The 18,477-nt window shown below is 46.1% G+C and overlaps 1 protein-coding gene across 1 annotated transcript in view; it reads left to right on the top strand.

The window, feature by feature from the left end:
- Nucleotides 1-781: 781 nt before the first annotated feature.
- Nucleotides 782-18,477, top strand: part of uso1 (USO1 vesicle transport factor) — a 29,948-nt gene continuing 12,252 nt past the window's right edge. The window contains exons 1-17 of the mRNA XM_080859146.1: nt 782-993; nt 2,098-2,184; nt 3,072-3,136; nt 3,780-3,859; nt 4,467-4,514; nt 5,958-6,052; nt 6,365-6,467; nt 6,825-6,880; nt 7,023-7,143; nt 7,620-7,798; nt 8,061-8,201; nt 8,494-8,582; nt 9,304-9,458; nt 9,882-10,087; nt 11,291-11,311; nt 15,642-15,752; nt 16,440-16,558. Coding sequence (XP_080715272.1) covers nt 928-993; nt 2,098-2,184; nt 3,072-3,136; nt 3,780-3,859; nt 4,467-4,514; nt 5,958-6,052; nt 6,365-6,467; nt 6,825-6,880; nt 7,023-7,143; nt 7,620-7,798; nt 8,061-8,201; nt 8,494-8,582; nt 9,304-9,458; nt 9,882-10,087; nt 11,291-11,311; nt 15,642-15,752; nt 16,440-16,558 — 1,742 coding nt within the window. The 5' untranslated portion in view covers nt 782-927. The remainder of the gene's footprint in view (nt 994-2,097; nt 2,185-3,071; nt 3,137-3,779; nt 3,860-4,466; nt 4,515-5,957; nt 6,053-6,364; nt 6,468-6,824; nt 6,881-7,022; nt 7,144-7,619; nt 7,799-8,060; nt 8,202-8,493; nt 8,583-9,303; nt 9,459-9,881; nt 10,088-11,290; nt 11,312-15,641; nt 15,753-16,439; nt 16,559-18,477) is intronic.

Genomic DNA, 18,477 nt, shown 5'->3' with positions numbered 1-18,477 from the left:
TTGGCAGAATTAAATTATCTGGATAGTTGTTCTTAGTCTCAGTGACTTCAAAGACAAAAAGATTACAAAAAAAGTGCTTTAGGTGTCTTAGGCTTGCTGTTCAGAATAAGCGTTTCATTATTTTAAATAGGACAAAATTCACGTGAAAACATATGACCAACATTGGGATAAGCTTTCATTTTGTATTTCATAAGAAAACCTTAGAGACCAAGAAGGGTGTATATAGGGTGAAGAGTTGTGTATAATGGGGGGGGGGGGGGTATTGAGTGCCAAAGAAAGAGATTAGACATGATGTGGTCCGCATACTAAACGGTTTACGTGGTGCATCTGAAAGCAGCAGGCTGTGTAGTCAACTGATGAACGATACATGGATCAAGCTTACAAACACAAATGCAGGCCTCCCACTGTCTCAGAATTCAAGTGTATGGCATGTTCATCATTACTGGAAAATAACTTGTGATCATGAACATTGTGCATGACCAAGCACATAAAGCCATTTGCTGAAATGTGTTCATAAACATATCTGGTGTGCTTACTTATAAAATATGTCAAGAATATTAGCTTCTCAAAACAATGGAATGTTACTTTTGCCAAATCAGCAAAGCTAATGAAAACCACTAATTTATTTGCTATATAAGTATCATTCAGAAACTCATAAGATTGTCTAATGTCAGCACGCTTTCCCTTTAAATGTTCTAGACCCCCCGGTCTGCTGAGCCACGTATCGCCACGTCTCCGCGCTTGCGCAACACAGAATGCTAAATCCAGTTCCGGGGTCGACATAGTAGAACCTGTGAACGGTCAGAGATCAACATTGAGGTAGTTGTTTTTTTATCACAGAAGGCCCCTAAACACCAGAAAACAGAAAATAAGTAGTCTAACTAAGACAAAGACGTTTAACTCTTGATCAAGAGTACATCAAAGAGGATGAATTTCTTCAGAGGAGTAATGGGCGGGCAGCCAGCGGGGCCACAACACACTGGTGTGGAGACGGTGAGTTCGCAGCTAGCTAGCTTTGCTCAATTTAATGTAGCCGTATTTTGTAAGTTTTCCATTGGCTCAATATTTAATCGTATCATGAGCAAGGGAAGTTGTTGTAGTTAGATCATGTTCTCTTGGGATCCTTGGACTGCGGATGAAGCCTCGTTTTGCACTGGAGTGTCAATGCCTTCTGTGATGTGGGTGTCAGCTGTAATCATCAGAGTGACAGTGAGGTGTTGAGGGACAGGGTTGCATTTACTAAGTGCTAGGTCGTAGTAACCAACGAGCCAATGCACTGCATTGTGCAGCGCCAGTCGACACGTTCCAGATGATACAAATAAGTGGGTAGTTGCTTGCTAACCTTTAGATAACATCATTAACAAGCGTGATTAGATGTTCATAGTCGAATATACGTTTTGTCTGCCGTATTTCCATGCATAGTAAAACAGCTGTCTCGCTAGCTTCTTTTGCAGTGTGCTAGCAAGCCGATGAGCTGTCAACTGGTTATTGTAAATCGTTGGCAATACGCGATGTTGCGATATGTTAGCTGTCATATTCATGTAGTTACCTGTCACCTCGAAGTTTGGCTTTCTGGGGTTGTTAAATAAATTAATCTGGTTTTGTAGTGCACAAGGGCATTCTTGCTTGTCAGCAGACAGTGTTACATTCTTGACATTATGATAGATGAATTGAGAGACAGAGTGTGTTTTTAAAGAATGCAACTTAAAGAATCTGATTGCAAGTGTATTAAAGTTGACTCTTGTACAAATGTCAGATAGTTCCAGATCTTGGCCTAACAGGAACACCTGGCCTAATTTTCATCCTCAGGTTTCTGTTTCTGATAGAAACACACTGCTTAAGTAGTGCCATGCAGCAGGACCCATCATATTATATAACATAATTTTCAAGTTCCCTGTCTAGATCCATCTCTTAAACTACATTTATTAATTTAAATACAAGAAAACGAAATATAAACTCCCAGTTAGTGTCATGAACGGCACTCCTTGAGTGAATGAACATGAAGGCGTGTCAGCTTTATCTATGTTCTATATTCTGTCCACATGAGGGGACACAGCATGGGTTTCATTCCTTTTTTTATTTATGCTTATCCCACAGATCCAGAAACTTTGTGACCGTGTCGCCTCCTCAACGCTGTTAGAGGATCGTAGAGATGCTGTCCGGGCCCTTAAATCTTTGTCCAAGGTATGCTGGGAAGATGAATCTCAATTCTCATTATCAGAAGTCTGACAAGCCCACCCTGGTATTTCCTCTTTGCAACATTATGGCCGATCATTAGGGCATATCAGCAGCTGAGCTGGAGGTGTTGCTGTTTCATTGAGCAGTCTGCCTCCCCAGCCATGAGTAATCTGGTAGGGTGCATCAAATTGCAACGCAAAAATTAAATCTCAACATTTCAAACCGTCTGGGGTTGCATTGTTTTCGGACACCCATTAAAATAACTTTTGCAAAGTTTTGGGAAAATTCATTGAGATTTAGAGGTCACAGCATGTGAAAAATATAAAAATGGCATTTTTTGCACTGGTATTTCCTTCAGGACATGTATATTCTAGTTCTTCTTGAAACCAAACATTGAAACCAAAGTGGCACCAGAGAACGATATCAAAAATGAACCGCTTTATCATGGCTCCCCAATGGGTAAAATCTGATGTGCCGTTCCCCCTCTAGAATACCACGTATCGCAAAAATATTTTGCATTTATTGTTTTTACATGGATGGTAACATTTTAAGAACCCAGACAGATCAATATGCTGGATCTGTGTATTTTGATGCACCCTTACCCCCCCCTGGCCATGAGTAATCTGTTGATCAGACATGAATGTACAGTATTGAGGGGCGGCAGGAGAGAGTGAAGATAATCCCACACCGCGGCTCAGTTGAGCTCCCGATCGTGCTCTGGATATTCTGCTGAGCCAAGCTGTCCACAGGCCTATGGCTCCCAACAGTCAGCACATTACATGCTTGTCAGACAGAGATCTCCTCCTTATGTAGTCATGCTTGTTAATTACTGTATATGAGTGGCATTTATTCTCCTGCAGTTGTTGAGCTCGAATGGCTGTTTTTGCTTGTAGAAATACCGCTTGGAGGTGGGATCCCAGGCTCTGGAACACCTGATTCGTATTCTTCAAACAGACAGGTATGGTACATGTGGATTGTTTTCAGTGTTGCCAACTTTTCTGTAAGGAACACTGGTGAGTTGGAAAGTCGCCAGAATTCGCTAGATGACGTAATCAGCTAATATGCATAATATGCAAATAAGCTGCGCATGCGCACATTATGGGATAATGGTGAATACAAAGTTCTAATATTTTTCCCGCGAATACAACACTCTTATATTTTGCTGCTATCTAGTCAAACTTGCCGCGCAGGCGCTGTCTGAGTCGAGATGAGACGACAACAGCCCTCACTGTACTCAGCTCTCGTGAGATCGGTTGTAACGTGAACTGCAGAACGGGATATGTGAGATGCTTTTTCAGTGCTTTGTCAACACAATAATCCACCAAATGACAGGGAAAAAAAGTCGCTAGGTTTGTCGCTAGTCGCTTTTTTCAAATAAATTAGCCAAGGGGCTCTGGAAAGTCGCCAGATATAGCGACAAAGTCGCTAAGTTGGCAACACTGATTGTTTTGTCTATGACGTCCTTGAAGGTCAAATTGTTTGTCCTCGTCTTCTGTTTGTTATAACATGTTATAAAACAAGGTCACCCTAGGTGCATATTTGGTTCAGGCAGAGCGTCGCTAGTGGTTTAGAGTTTCCCACCTATCTTTCTTTTTCTTCAGGGCGGACTCTGAAATCCTTGGGTATGCTCTTGACACGATATACAACATCATCTGCAGCGACGAGGAAGAGGAGCAAGGTAGTTCTGTGTGCCATTGTTTCATTTCATTGTAATTTCATTCGTAATTGACGGTTTCCTTCCTCCGCATGAGCAATTCATTCAGTTAATTGACAAATTATTGGCACCATTTATCGCATTCATGGTGAATTAATGGTGGTGAATTACCACGTATTTATAAACCTAATTTAACGCACGGTCCTCTCTCTCTTCTCCGTCTTTCATGGTTTTGATGATGAATGAGCCGTATCAGACAAGATCATGTTCTGATTCTCCCTCTCTTTTCTTCCCATGTTTAACCCTGCAGATGAATCAGAAGGTAAATGACTCATGTGCATGACACCCTCTAACCCCCCCTTAGGTGGCCTGTCTCAGCCCAAGTTGGCCTGGATGCCGCTGACCATTCATTAGATCCATTGCGGGTGATTTTGTTGAATGATGGCGGTGTTTGTGTTATTCAGGCTTGGCTCTGAGTCTAGACTAATAGATTGATGATGTGCGGATGAACTTGTGGAGATTTAGATGCTGTGAATGTAATGATGCAGTATCTACAAAGGGGAATGGATGGATGTATAGAAGGAACATCCAAAGTCATTGAGGTGGGATTCACTGTCTACCTCACCCTTTGCAGATGCGGCTCCCCCTCCCCCTCTTTCAGGGAAGAATAGGAATGTACCTGGTCAGTATGATAGTTGGCTGTAGTGTAATCCTCCCTAGTTATCCCTCCCCGGTGTTGGTGTATTAACTATAAATACTGAAATTCCTCTTGAAAGATCACTTTCTTTCTTTGTGTCTGTGTGTGTGTGTGTGGGGAGTGGTTGGTGTTAATTCTAAACACTCGTCTTTTTGGTCTCCTTCGCACCTCCTTCATGCAATACTCTTACCTTACTACTCCTGCTGCATAATTAACTATCGCCCCAGTCAGGTGCTCTCTAATATTCCACCAGTAGGACAGTAGGATCTCTGTGTGTTGCAGTGCATCCATGCTCTAGTCCCTGCTTTGTGTGTGTGCTTTTAGAGGTTCCTTAATATGTAATCGCTCACAAGCATGGATCCTCACTCACGGGGCAGCGGGGTTCAAGCAGCATTTCTCCTTTAACTACTGCTCCACTGCTCTTCACTCCTCCTCCTTCAGACCTCCCCCCTGTTCTCCCTCTCCTCCTCTCCTCCACTCCTCCTCTCCTCCCTCAGACCTCCCCCCTGTTCTCCCTCTCCTCCTCTCCTCCACTCCTCCTCTCCTCCCTCAGACCTCCCCCTGTTCTCCCTCTCCTCCTCTCCTCCTCTCCTCCTCTCCCACTCCTCCTCTCCCACTCCTCCTCTCCCACTCCTCCTCTCCTCCACTCCTCCTCTCCTCCCTCAGACCTCCCCCTGTTCTCCCTCTCCTCCTCTCCTCCTTTCCTCCTCTCCTCCTCTCCCACTCCTCCTCTCTCACTCCTCCTCTCCTCTCCTATTCTCCTCTCCTCCTCTCCTCCTCCCTCAGACCTCCCCTGTTCTCCCTCTCCTCCTCTCCTCCACTCCTCCTCTCCTCTCCTCTCCTATTCTCCTCTCCTCCACTCCTCCTCCCTCAGACCTCCCCCTGTTCTCCCTCTCCTCCTCTCCTCCACTCCTCCTTTCCTCCTCTCCTCCTCTCCCACTCCTCCTCTCTCACTCCTCCACTCCTCCTCTCCTCCTCTCCCACTCCTCCTCTCTTCCTCCCTCAGGCCTCCCCTGTTCTCCCTCCCCTCCTCTCCTCCTCTCCTCCTCTCCTCCTCCCCCTGTTCTCCCTCCCCTCCTCTCCTCCTCTCCTCCTCTCCTCCTCCCCTGTTCTCCCTCTCCTCCTCTCCTCCTCTCCTCCTCCCCCTGTTCTCCCACTCCTCCTCTCCTCCTCTCCTCCTCCCTCAGACCTCACCCTGTTCTCCCTCTCCTCCTCTCCTCCTCTCCTGTTCTCCCTCTCCTCCTCTCCTGTTCTCCCTCTCCTCCTCTCCTGTTCTCCCTCTCCTCCTCTCCTCCCTTCCTCTCCTCCACTCCTCCTCTCCTCCCTTTTCCCACCCTTCTAAATTACACATGTGTCTTAGCATGGCAAGCGAAAAGGTTTCACAGTCTTCTCCTCCACCCCCCACCCCCCACCCCATCTGGTCCTCAGAGGAGATGCAGAAGCAGGATGACGTTGGAGCCCAGTTCACGGAGAGGTTCGTCCAGGACCCAGAGAACATCACGCTGCTGCTCACACTCCTGGAGGTGAGGTGGCACAGTGCACCGCCACATCGAAACTGGGTTATGTTTCAGTATAGAGAGCTACAGCCTTGTGTGTGTGTGTGTGTGTTTGTGTGTGTGTGTGTGTGTGTGTGTGTGTGTGTGTGTGTGTGTGTGTGTGTGTGTGTGTGTGTGTGTGTGTGTGTGTGTGTGTGTGTGTGTGTGTGTGTGTGTGTGTGTGTGTCTGTCTGTCTGTCTGTCTGTCTGTCTGTCTGTCTGTCTGTCTGTGTGTGTGTGTGTGTGTGTGTGTGTGTGTGTGTGCGTGCGCGTGCGTGTGCGTCTGTGTGTGTGTGTTAGGAGTTCGACTTCCACGTGAGATGGCCTGGCGTGAAGCTGCTTACAGCCTTGTTGAAGAACCAGTGTCCTCAGCTTCAGGGCATCATCCTTGTCAGCCCTATGGGTAAGCATACAGACACAGACACAGACACAGACACAGACACAGACACAGACACAGACACAGACACAGACACAGACACAGACACCGACACCGACACCGACACCGACACCGACACCGACACCGACACCGACACCGACACCGACACCGACACCGACACCGACACCGACACCGACACCGACACCGACACCGACGGTTATCTGCCCTGCCCTTGGGCTGACTTCTCACGGACATGGTTGGGGTAAATTTACACTCAAGAGAGGACACTCCTATGAGGGAAATGGAACTTGTGCGTGCCTGTGTGTGTGTGTGTGTGTGTGTTTGTGCATCTGGTGATGGTGATTTTCTTTCTGTCCTCTGCAGGAGTTTCCAGACTAATGGACTTGCTAGCGGACTCCAGAGAGGTCATTCGTAATGATGTAGGGAATTCTTTGTCTTTTTGTTTGACAACACTACATTTATATTGTAAAGTCTACACGAACTATAGGAATATGGACTTGATTCTTTTCAATGTCACTGATGATGGTTGGTCTTCTAAACGAGCTTCGTGTATTCTTCCAGGGTCTGCTGTTATTACAGCAGCTCACTAAAGGCAACGCTGCCATTCAGAAGATTGTAGCTTTTGAAAATGCGTTTGAGAGACTGCTGGACATCATCACAGAGGAAGGTACCAGTGATGGAGGTACGTTATGCAGAAGGGGTTGCTCAGGGAGGCAGCATGGGTAATGTAAGCATAGCACAAAAAGTAAGGACATTTGTGTTTGGTAGATTATTTCTTTGTTGTAACAATGCTTCTCGGCAATAAAACTTATACCGTTGGAAAGCCTGTTTAGTTCCCTTTTAAATGGTGCCGCATTTGTAAGGAACATGCATTTGCGGGATGAGCAGCACAGCTGAAATTTCCTTACTTTTTAGATGCGTCCGGCATCTCTATAAGAGGGTATGTCCGTCCATCTGTCGGTCGGTCGGTCTGTCTGAAACGCATTCTTTCAATTGTAATTCCCTCCTGTGTCCACAAGGTGGCAGAGTTGAGTTGACGCATCTTGTTGTCCGCTCGGACTTGTTGTTTTATGTTTAGATTTTTTCTCTCCTTAGCCGACGGGTGACTTGGAAACGGGCGCTAGTACTTACAGGAGCTTGTGGGTGTTTTGTGTACAGGTATTGTTGTGGAGGACTGTCTGTTGCTGCTGTTGAACCTGCTCAAGAACAACAGCTCCAACCAGAACTTCTTCAAGGAGGGCTCCTACATCCAGAGGATGAAGCCCTGGTTTGAGGTGGGAGATGACAACGCTGGCTGGTCGGCTCAGAAAGTCACCAACCTTCATTACATGCTGCAGGTGAGAAAAGATGTTTGGAGACATCTGTTTATGGTTTGGTATGACCAGTTATTTCCCCTCAGTAAGTGCAGAACGTACGTGCCAGTCATTGGCTGTAAACTGTGCAGTCTGTTCAAATACATTTTGGCCCCGACACAGGCGACGTGAGGTGAGACGTCGCTGGTAGTTGTTTTGATGTTGGTTTGGTGAGTCCCTGGCTTCACTGTCTGTCTGCCTGTTTGCCTGTTTCTCTTACCGTCCCTCTGTCTCCCTGTCCCTGTAGCTGGTGCGAGTGCTGGTGTGTCCGGTGAACTCTCCAGGGGCCACGGCCAGCTGTCAGAAGGCCATGTTCCAGTGCGGCCTCCTCCAGCAGCTCTGCACCATCCTCATGGCCACCGGTGTGCCTGCAGACATCCTCACTGAGGTCAGGCTGGTCGCCTCTCAAACTCCCTCTCTCCTCCATCCGAGTCAGCTGTCTGAAATATAGTCATTGATTAGAAATGTTCATTACCTCCAGCAAGGAGGTTATGCGATCGGGTCCGTTAATTTATTTATTTATTTATTTATTTGTCCGTTTGTCTGTCTGTGGACAAGATTTCTCAAGATTTTCAAGATCTGGATCCGGATTCTGGATCCGGATTTGTGTACCTCCTTGCTGGAGGTCAGAAATCTCAGATTGCTCTTGTTCTTACATGGTTTTACTGTCCTCCTTTCAGACTATTAACACGGTGTCAGAAGTCATCCGTGGCTCCCAGAATAACCAGGACTACTTTGCATCAGTCAACGCTCCATCAAACCCCCCCAGGTCAGGGCTGTGCACTGCAAAAAAAAAAGAAGCAGTATTTATTGTTACACCAGGTTTTATTGCTCTTAGCTTGACTGTTCCTTGTACGTCGCTTTGGACAAAAGCGTCTGTTTAATGACTAAATGTAAATGTAAATGTAAATGTAAATTCATTGCTTGGGTCATCTTTTGGTATTTTGTCCAGGCTGCTAGTTCCCACACTGTCACATGTCAATCACTCATGCATATGTCTGAGGAACTGGAAGAGACTGCATGTAGCTGACAGTGTGCTTACAGAAGTCTGGGCCAGCATCTCACCTAATGATAGAAGTCATATTACTCAACAGATTGAATGAAGTCTTATCAGCAAGTCTAATTTCTTTAAAGTTAACTAAAGAGTTGACCCTTTTGATAGCTGTTACACAATTTTTAGTTCTACAGTACCAGTCAAAAGTTTGGACACCCTTTCTCTTTTTTTGAGAATTTTTTTTCTTTACTTTTGTCATTTTCTACATGGTAGATAACACTTCTTTTGTTTAAAACATAATTCTATATGTGTTCTTTCGTAGTTTAAACTTCTTCAGTATTAATCTGCAATGGAGAAAATAATAAAAGTAAAGACTACATTAAAATTAAAGGTGTCTAAACTTTTGACTGGTACTGTACATAAGAACCTATTGTTTTCTTTGACCTTGGCCTTATCTTGTGCCGAGTCCTCATGAGTCCTTGCATGTCTCGCTCAGGCCAGCCATCGTGGTGCTGCTGATGTCCATGGTGAACGAGAGGCAGCCGTTCGTGCTGCGCTGCGCCGTGCTCTACTGCTTCCAGTGCTTCCTCTACAAGAACCAGAAGGGCCAGGGGGAGATCGTGGCCACCCTGCTGCCTTCCACCATTGATGGTGAGCCTCACACATCTGCCCTTCATGTCAGGGCCAAACACTGGGCCGTGTTTATGCGTTTATTTGAAAAGGGACAGTGTACTTTGATAAACATTTCCCAGAAAATGTAAATGCACCGGAATTAGCTTGGTTAGCTAGTCTTCATCTGTTGTCCCTTGGCATGACATGACACACAGATAACCTCAAGGCTGGATGTGTTTGAGAACATCTACAACATAACATTTGATTACGTCTAAAATATTGTTTATATTTTCTTACTCAGATCTGTGATTTTCTTATTGTTGTTTAACTTCCTTATTCCTGTATCTTTTCAGCAGACCTTTCCTCTTCATTTCTCTTGGTTGTTGATCATCATGAATATGTCTTTTCATACCTCTCTCTTTTCTCTCTCTCCTCTCTCTCCCTGCCCCCCTCTCTCCTTAGCTAATTCCATCTCGGCAGGCCAGCTGCTGTGCGGAGGCCTATTCTCGGCCGACTCGCTGTCCAACTGGTGCGCGGCCGTGGCTCTGGCCCACGCCCTCCAGGACAACCTGACCCAGAAGGAGCAGCTGCTGCGGGTGCAGCTGGCCACCAGCCTGGGCAAGCCCCCCGTGTCCCTCCTGCAGCAGTGCACCAACATCCTCTCCCAGGTAGCCCCCTCTTGCCCCCCGTCTCCCCCCTCTTGCCCCCCGTCTCCCCCCTCTTGCCCCCCGTCTCCCTCCTGCACCAATATCCTCTCCCAGGTAGCCCCCTCTTGCCCCCCGTGTCCCTCCTGCAGCAGTGCACCAACATCCTCTCCCAGGTAGCCTTCTCTTGCCCCCCGTGTCCCTCCTGCAGCAACATCCTCTCCCAGGTAGCCTTCTCTTGCCCCCCGTCTCCCTCAACATCCTCTCCCAGGTAGCCCCCTCTTGCCCCCCGTCTCCCTCCTGCACCAACATCCTCTCCCAGGTAGCCCCCTCTTGCCCCCCTTTTGCCCCCTGTGTCCCTCCTGCCTCTCTCCCAGGTAGCCCCCTCTTGCCCCCCTCTTGCCCCCCGTCTCCCTCCTGCACCAACATCCTCTCCCAGGTAGCCTTCTCTTGCCCCCTGTCTCCCTCAACATCCTCTCCCAGGTAGCCTTCTCTTGCCCCCTGTCTCCCTCAACATCCTCTCCCAGGTAGCCTTCTCTTGCCCCCCGTCTCCCTCAACATCCTCTCCCAGGTAGCCCCCTCTTGCCCCCCGTCTCCCTCCTGCAGCAACATCCTCTCCCAGGTAGCCTTCTCTTGCCCCCCGTCTCCCTCAACATCCTCTCCCAGGTAGCCCCCTCTTGCCCCTTGTCTCCCCTCTCTTGCCCCCCGTCTCCCTCCTGCACCAATATCCTCTCCCAGGTAGCCTTCTCTTGCCCCCCGTGTCCCTCAACATCCTCTCCCAGGTAGCCTTCTCTTGCCCCCCGTCTCCCTCCTGCAGCAACATCCTCTCCCAGGTAGCCTTCTCTTGCCCCCCGTCTCCCTCAACATCCTCTCCCAGGTAGCCCCCTCTTTGTGCCCCGCCCATGGTCAGGTCAGAAGGTAGGCACTGTAGCACAGCAGGGCAGGGCACAGCAGGGCAGCAGACTTGGTGATTTGTCCCAGGAATTGTAACAAGAAGTAACATTGTTACCTATAATCCTGAGGCTCTGTAGGTCTTAAGGCAGTTCACTGTATTGTTACAAAGTGCAGCTTCAGAAAAGAAGTGCAAGATATAAGCAGTAAATGCAAGGATGTACCTCCTTAGTAAATGTTGATACAGTAATCGCTGAATGATGTTCACCTCTGGCTTGAGAGTGCCTGGCTGTGTGTATCAGTGAATGTCAATAGTGTTGCGTTGTGGTTTTGCAGGGGGATAAGATCAACCGGCGGGTGAGTACGTGTGTGTGTGTGTGTGTGTGAGCAGCACATCGTGATGGTTTGGTTTGGCCTCTAGCAGGGTGCCTCTCTCCTCTTTGTTTTGGGGGTTCTGGCTTCCTGTTGTGTTGATCCCTTTTGGTCCGTCCTGTTTGTCTGTTTCACCCAGTTCATTGTTCCTTACTGACCCGACACCCCAAACTCCTTGTTAGTCCTGGCTTTGAACTTTGACCCCTTGCTGTGGTTTTGTTTTGTTTTTGGGGGTGGGGTGCAGGGATTAAAATTAACTTTTTTCACCACCGTCCCGGAACCGTCCCGAAAATCATTTTCAACCGTCCCGAAACGTCCCGGAACCGTCCCGAATTTTATGAAAAAAAAAAAAACTAAATTCGGTGCAAATGAATTCAAACAATGAATTCCATTAAGATTATACAAGAATAAAAACTGCTGCTGGCAATAGATTTAAAATCCAAAACTGTTTATTAAAACTCTCTCAATTGGTTTGGGTCATTTCTTAAAACTGAGATGACATTCCTATTCCTGCATCCCATTTAATACAAGAATATGTCTTTTTCCACTCAGGAAGGAACTTCCTTTTTAATTTGATTTAATTTTAATATTTTCTTTTCATAAATATGAATTAAATTATTCCCCATAGTCCATTCTCTTGATTTCATAGCTTTCAGCGTTGTTTGTTTATGTTAGAGCTTTCATCCAATCATATTTCAGCTATCGTGTGTTGCCAGGCTCCAAGAGAATCTTCCCCGAGAATAGAAATCTTCCCTGAGGCCTTCAGAATTGAACGTGACACGTAAACGTCCTTTGATTGGATACTGAGGCAGACCGGTCCAGTGCTTCAGTGCTCAGTTTAGTTGGCTAATGTGAAAACGACGTACATCGGTTGCAATGCTTATTATGCTAGTTGTTTCAATTGGTAAGACTAAATATAATTACATTAACCAACTCAAATAAACTAGTTTACACCAACTTGATAATTCCAGTTTTTGATACAATTACAACGCCATTTTCAAGACGGAACTTTCAAGAAAAACTGGATATCGTGAGGATAGGAAGTTTAATGAAACGGCTTTGCAGGTGGGACAATGCGATGTTAAGTGGACAAACTTGTTAAAGCTCACATAGGCTACTGTCGGTGGACTGAATACAACTTTGTAGACTAATCCCTGAAAATCGCCTTTTATTTTTAAGTTGTGACAGTAATATCTAAGCGATCATATAACTGAGAGTTTACTACTCTTAATGTATTGTTAATACGGGTGTATTGATTTTAAATGCTCCGGAAATATTAATTAAGTCTGTTGTACTCGACTATGTTAAGGTGATGCAATGCTCACTTATACTGCCTTTCTATATATGGTTCGAGAGCCATGGCGTCATAATGATGGTATTAAGAGGTGGATTCAGTTTAACATCGTGTAGTAGGACATCGCTGAAGGCCTAATCGTGAAACGCCACTGTCACTAATAGAACACAAACGTGAGGCGCGAGTCCATTTCAAATCAAGTCAGATTTATTGTCAGTGTCTAATGTCTTCATTCAAGGACATTTAAATTGCGTTTCTTTTCCGTTTAAATGAGTTGCAAGTGCAATAAAAAACGGGCTGAAATTCTTGACGTCCCGACTTCGTCCCAAATTAAAATGTTGATCGTCCCAATGACAATTTCATACGGCCCCGGGACGACGGGACGACGTTAATTTTAATCCCTGGTGGGGTGGGGTGGGTGGTGGTGTGTTTGCTCTCTGGAGGATCTAGGTGATGATCGTGTGTTCCCATCGTCTTGCACTTCTCTTCTAAGAGGGGGCTTAATGTCGCTGTCACTCACACCACAGGAGCGTAGGTGGCAGTGAGATCAGGTCGCGAGAAAGACAATCACGTGTAACGTGCTCATCCTCCCACTCAGGGAACTCGACAGCTAACTGTTGTGATTGCTCTTGTTTCTTACCCCCTCTCCCCTCTCAATATATTCCTGTTTTTGCATTACGTCACCCTTGGAGACCAAATCTGAAAAGGTGAAGACTTCCATTACTCTAATCCTCCTCCTGTGTTTCTGACTAATGAGTCGTGTCTGTGCACACCTATGTCTCCATTTTGGAATGACCCCCCCCCCCCATGTCTTTATTTGAGCACCTGCATCAGCAGTAGTAGGAGTAGACACAGACTGCATTGCAGCGCACATGCCTTTCACAGGACCCCCCCTCCTCCCCCCCAGCCCTTAAGCTTTACATGACTCTTCTCCTCTTTCGTTTGCCTCCAAACCTCATGCCTGCTGTAAAGGCAGAAGTTGGGGTGCTTCTTAGGAATGTTAAGCTGGAGGCCCCAATTAGTCCCTCCAGGATCTTGCATTTCAGCAGAGTCACGCAAATTCAAGGAATTCCCACAATTGCAATTGTGGGTTGCAATTTCCTCTTAGAACTGCAACATTTCCACAAAAAACGTTAAGTCATGGTATTTTATTTAATTGAAAAAATCTCCACAATCTTTCAGGATTCACACAGCATATTAGTTCCAGTTACTTTTGGCCAAAACATTCACAGCAACCCCTCACAAGATCCTGATGGGATCCAAAGTTTTAGGAACTCCCGCAGGAAACAACTCAAACTCACTGCAATTTTAACTACAATTTATGAGAATTCCTGGAGCGAAGTCAGTCACTTTTGGCTGCAACACTCACAATAAACCCTGGCAAGAACCTGGAGGGACTGCTTAATATCTGAGAAAAGTATGGCTGTGTTTGTAAAATCACTGTAGAAACACCAAACGCACACAGATCACTTTACCAGGCATTTTTCTGCAGTCATTGTCATCTGTTAAGCAAAAAAATGCCCTCAATGACAATAATTAGTTTTAGCAGCAGTTTTAGACTCCTTTGATTTTAATTTTTTATGTTTTATTTGTGCGTGTGTTTGAGGATCTCTTCTTTTTTCCCTACCGTGAAGGGATCTACTGTCTTATTACTTTCATGACACAAGGATGTCAAAGTGTCATTTACATTTTATTTTCAGATAAATATAAAGTGATCCGTAGTGAAGTGCTTTTGGTAACGCTTTCATTATTTCCCTTTTGAAGTCGACTTTAAAGGGCATGCAGCGCTCGCTTTGCCCACACATGCCAATCACGGGGCAGAGTTTATGCCATCGTATAATTTATAAGTCCTGCAGAAATACACTCAAATTTTATGATCTGGAAGGACACAACAACCTGGTTTGCCTTAATGTTGTTTTGAAGAGGCATCTTAAATCAGATCCCCAGCCTGCACTCATTTCATCTGTGGAGCCCTTGTGCTCCAGAGGCAGCTGTCTGCGCTGCAGGGCTTAAGGCTGGCTTAGGTCTCTCCATGCTGAAGCAGACTGCCATGCAGGCTACAGAGGGCTGCATGCTTCTTCTAGCTTTGTGTCCAGTTCACTTCTCTCGTGACTCTGCCGTTGGTTTTAAGTAACCTTATTAATCACTAATAGTTTGGGTTTTGGGTTTGTTGAAGTGATTCTTTGTTTTGATTTTTCTTTTCTCTGATGTTGCTTCCTTTAAGATAATAGCAGTACGATTGCTGTTTGTAATAGTTCTGATTTTGTTTATCCCGCTTTTAAAAACGCCTCTGTTTTTATTTGCTGTCCGTATAGAGTCCCGCACCCAGTAGCGGTGTGATTCTGCATAGAAATTTTCAGAAGTTTGCAGAATGTGCACGGATGTTCTGTTTTGAAAGTTTCTCTGAGTTCTTAATATTCATGTTCTTTGTGTTCAGCTAACAAAGTCTGGAGTTGGATTCGATCAAACTTGACCCATCAGTCAGCTGACGGGACACACTCATCACATTAGTGTATTCGTTTTGTCCTCTACGTCATGGATTAGTTCTATACCAACAACAGTGGCAGATGGGTCCAGATGTTTGATTTAATCTCAACTCACTCAGTGTTCCAGATGAAGGTTTCTCAGGACAAGGTGACCACTTATGTAGGACCGAATGTTCCACGTTCTAGAACAGTGGTCATCTTGTCCTGTGAGGAACCACTCAATGCAGAGGTGGGCAGACTAGCCTTTAGAGGGCATCTGCTCCTGTTCTGTGTCATGATCACACACTTTAGGGATCTATAGAACTATAAGCGGGGCATTCAGGGTTCTTTAGGTAGTGATGATTAAGATAAGAACACAGAGAAGCTGCATGCACCTTGTCCCCTCCTGGTCTGGCGTGCCTACCTCTCATTTTGAATGTGTTCTGCCTTCATTTTTTTTTTCAGATTCTTAAGGCCTCACAGTTTACCTTCTCATGACAGAGTGTGTGTGTGTGTGTGTGTGTGTGTGTGTGTGTGTGTGTGTGTGTCTCCACAGGGGAGTAAGGTGCAGACCCGAGTAGGCCTCCTGATGCTGCTCTGCACTTGGATCAATAACTGTCCCATTGCCGTCACACACTTCCTGCACAACCAGGAGAACGTGCCCTTTGTATCCTGAACATCACGCTCTTCTCAAGGGTGATCTATTTAGAGCATGGCTGGAGAAGACCGGTTCAAGAGAGGACCCTGAAGTGTAGGGCCGTCTCAGATTCAGGAGAGGACAGCGTAGGGCAGTCTCAGATTCAGGAGAGGACAGCGTAGGACCGTCTCAGGTTCAATAGAGGAGCGTAGGGGCGTCTCAGGTTCAGGAGAGGACAGCGTAGGGCCGTCTCAGATTCAAAAGAGGACAGCGTAGGGCCGTCTCAGATTCAGGAGCGTAGGACCGTCTCAGATTCAAGAGAGGACAGCGTAGGGCCGTCTCAGATTCAGGAGAGGACAGTGTAGGGCAGTCTCAGATTCAAGAGAGGACAGCGTAGGACCGTCTCAGGTTCAAGAGAGGACAGCGTAGGGCCGTCTCAGATTCAGGAGAGGACAGCGTAGGGCCGTCTGTTCAGATTCAAGAGAGGACAGCGTAGGGCCGTCTGTTCAGATTCAAGAGAGGACAGCGTAGGGCCGTCTCAAGTTCAGGAGAGGACAGCGTAGGACTGTCTCAGGTTCAGGAGAGGACAGCGTAGGGCCGTCTCAGATTCAGGAGAGGACAATAGGGCTATCTCGGGGTGTTATGGCAGGGAAAAGGGGCGAGTAGAGATGTGGTGGGAGTTCCAGTGGTTGTGTCCTTAACCGTGCGCTCTGCTAGCTGACGGCTCAGATCTCGGAGAACCTGGGGGAGGACGAGCGGCTGGTGCAGGGCCTGTGTGCACTTCTCCTGGGCATCTGCATCCTCTACAACGACAACTCACTGGAAAACTACACCAAGTATGCACACTAATCACTAGCACTCAGAACTACACCAAGTATGCACACTTATCACTAGCACTCAGAACTACACCAAGTATGCACACTTATCACTAGCACTCACTGGAGAACTACACCAAGTATGCACACTTATCACTAGCACTCACTGGAGAACTATACCAAGTATGCACACTTATCACTAGCACTCAGAACTACACCAAGTATGCACACTTATCACTAGCACTCAGAACTACACCAAGTATGCACACTAATCACTAGCACTCAGAACTACACCAAGTATGCACACTTATCACTAGCACTGACTGGAGAACTACACCAAGTATGCACACTTATCACTAGCACTCAGAACTACACCAAGTATGCACACTTATCACTAGCACTGACTGGAGAACTACACCAAGTATGCACACTTATCACTAGCACTCAGAACTACACCAAGTATGCACACTTATCACTAGCACTCACTGGAAAACTACACCAAGTATGCACACTTATCACTAGCACTCACTGGAAAACTACACCAAGTATGCACACTTATCACTAGCACTCAGAACTACACCAAGTATGCACACTTATCACTAGCACTCAGAACTACACCAAGTATGCACACTTATCACTAGCACTCAGAACTACACCAAGTATGCACACTTATCACTAGCACTCACTGGAAAACTACACCAAGTATGCACACTTATCACTAGCACTCAGAACTACACCAAGTATGCACACTTATCACTAGCACTGACTGGAGAACTACACCAAGTATGCACACTTATCACTAGCACTGACTGGAGAACTACACCAAGTATGCACACTTATCACTAGCACTCAGAACTACACCAAGTATGCACACTAATCACTAGCACTCAGAACTACACCAAGTATGCACACTTATCACTAGCACTCAGAACTACACCAAGTATGCACACTAATCACTAGAACTCACTAGAGAACTACACCAAGTATGCACACTTATCACTAGCACTGACTGGAGAACTACACCAAGTATGCACACTAATCACTAGCACTGACTAGAGTACTACACCAAGTATGCACACTTATCACTAGCACTCACTGGAAAACTACACCAAGTATGCACACTTATCACTAGCACTCAGAACTACACCAAGTATGCACACTTATCACTAGCACTCAGAACTACACCAAGTATGCACACTTATCACTAGCACTCAGAACTACACCAAGTATGCACACTTATCACTAGCACTCACAGGAGAACTACACCAAGTATGCACACTTATCACTAGCACTCACAGGAGAACTACACCAAGTATGCACACTTATCACTAGCACTCAGAACTACACCAAGTATGCACACTTATCACTAGCACTCACAGGAGAACTACACCAAGTATGCACACTTATCACTAGCACTCAGAACTACACCAAGTATACACACTTATCACTAGAACTCAGAACTACACCAAGTATGCACACTTATCACTAGCACTCAGAACTACACCAAGTATACACACTTATCACTAGAACTCAGAACTACACCAAGTATGCACACTTATCACTAGCACTCAGAACTACACCAAGTATGCACACTTATCACTAGCACTCACAGGAGAACTACACCAAGTATGCACACTTATCACTAGCACTCAGAACTACACCAAGTATGCACACTTATCACTAGCACTCAGAACTACACCAAGTATGCACACTTATCACTAGCACTCACAGGAGAACTACACCAAGTATGCACACTTATCACTAGCACTCAGAACTACACCAAGTATGCACACTTATCACTAGCACTGACTGGAGAACTACACCAAGTATGCACACTTATCACTAGCACTCAGAACTACACCAAGTATGCACACTAATCACTAGCACTCACAGGAGAACTACACCAAGTATGCACACTTATCACTAGCACTCAGAACTAC

Source organism: Sprattus sprattus (assembly GCF_963457725.1).
Source record: "Sprattus sprattus genome assembly, chromosome: 20".
NCBI classification, from domain to species: Eukaryota; Metazoa; Chordata; class Actinopteri; order Clupeiformes; family Clupeidae; genus Sprattus; species Sprattus sprattus.
This window is presented reverse-complemented; position numbering and strand designations above follow the sequence as displayed.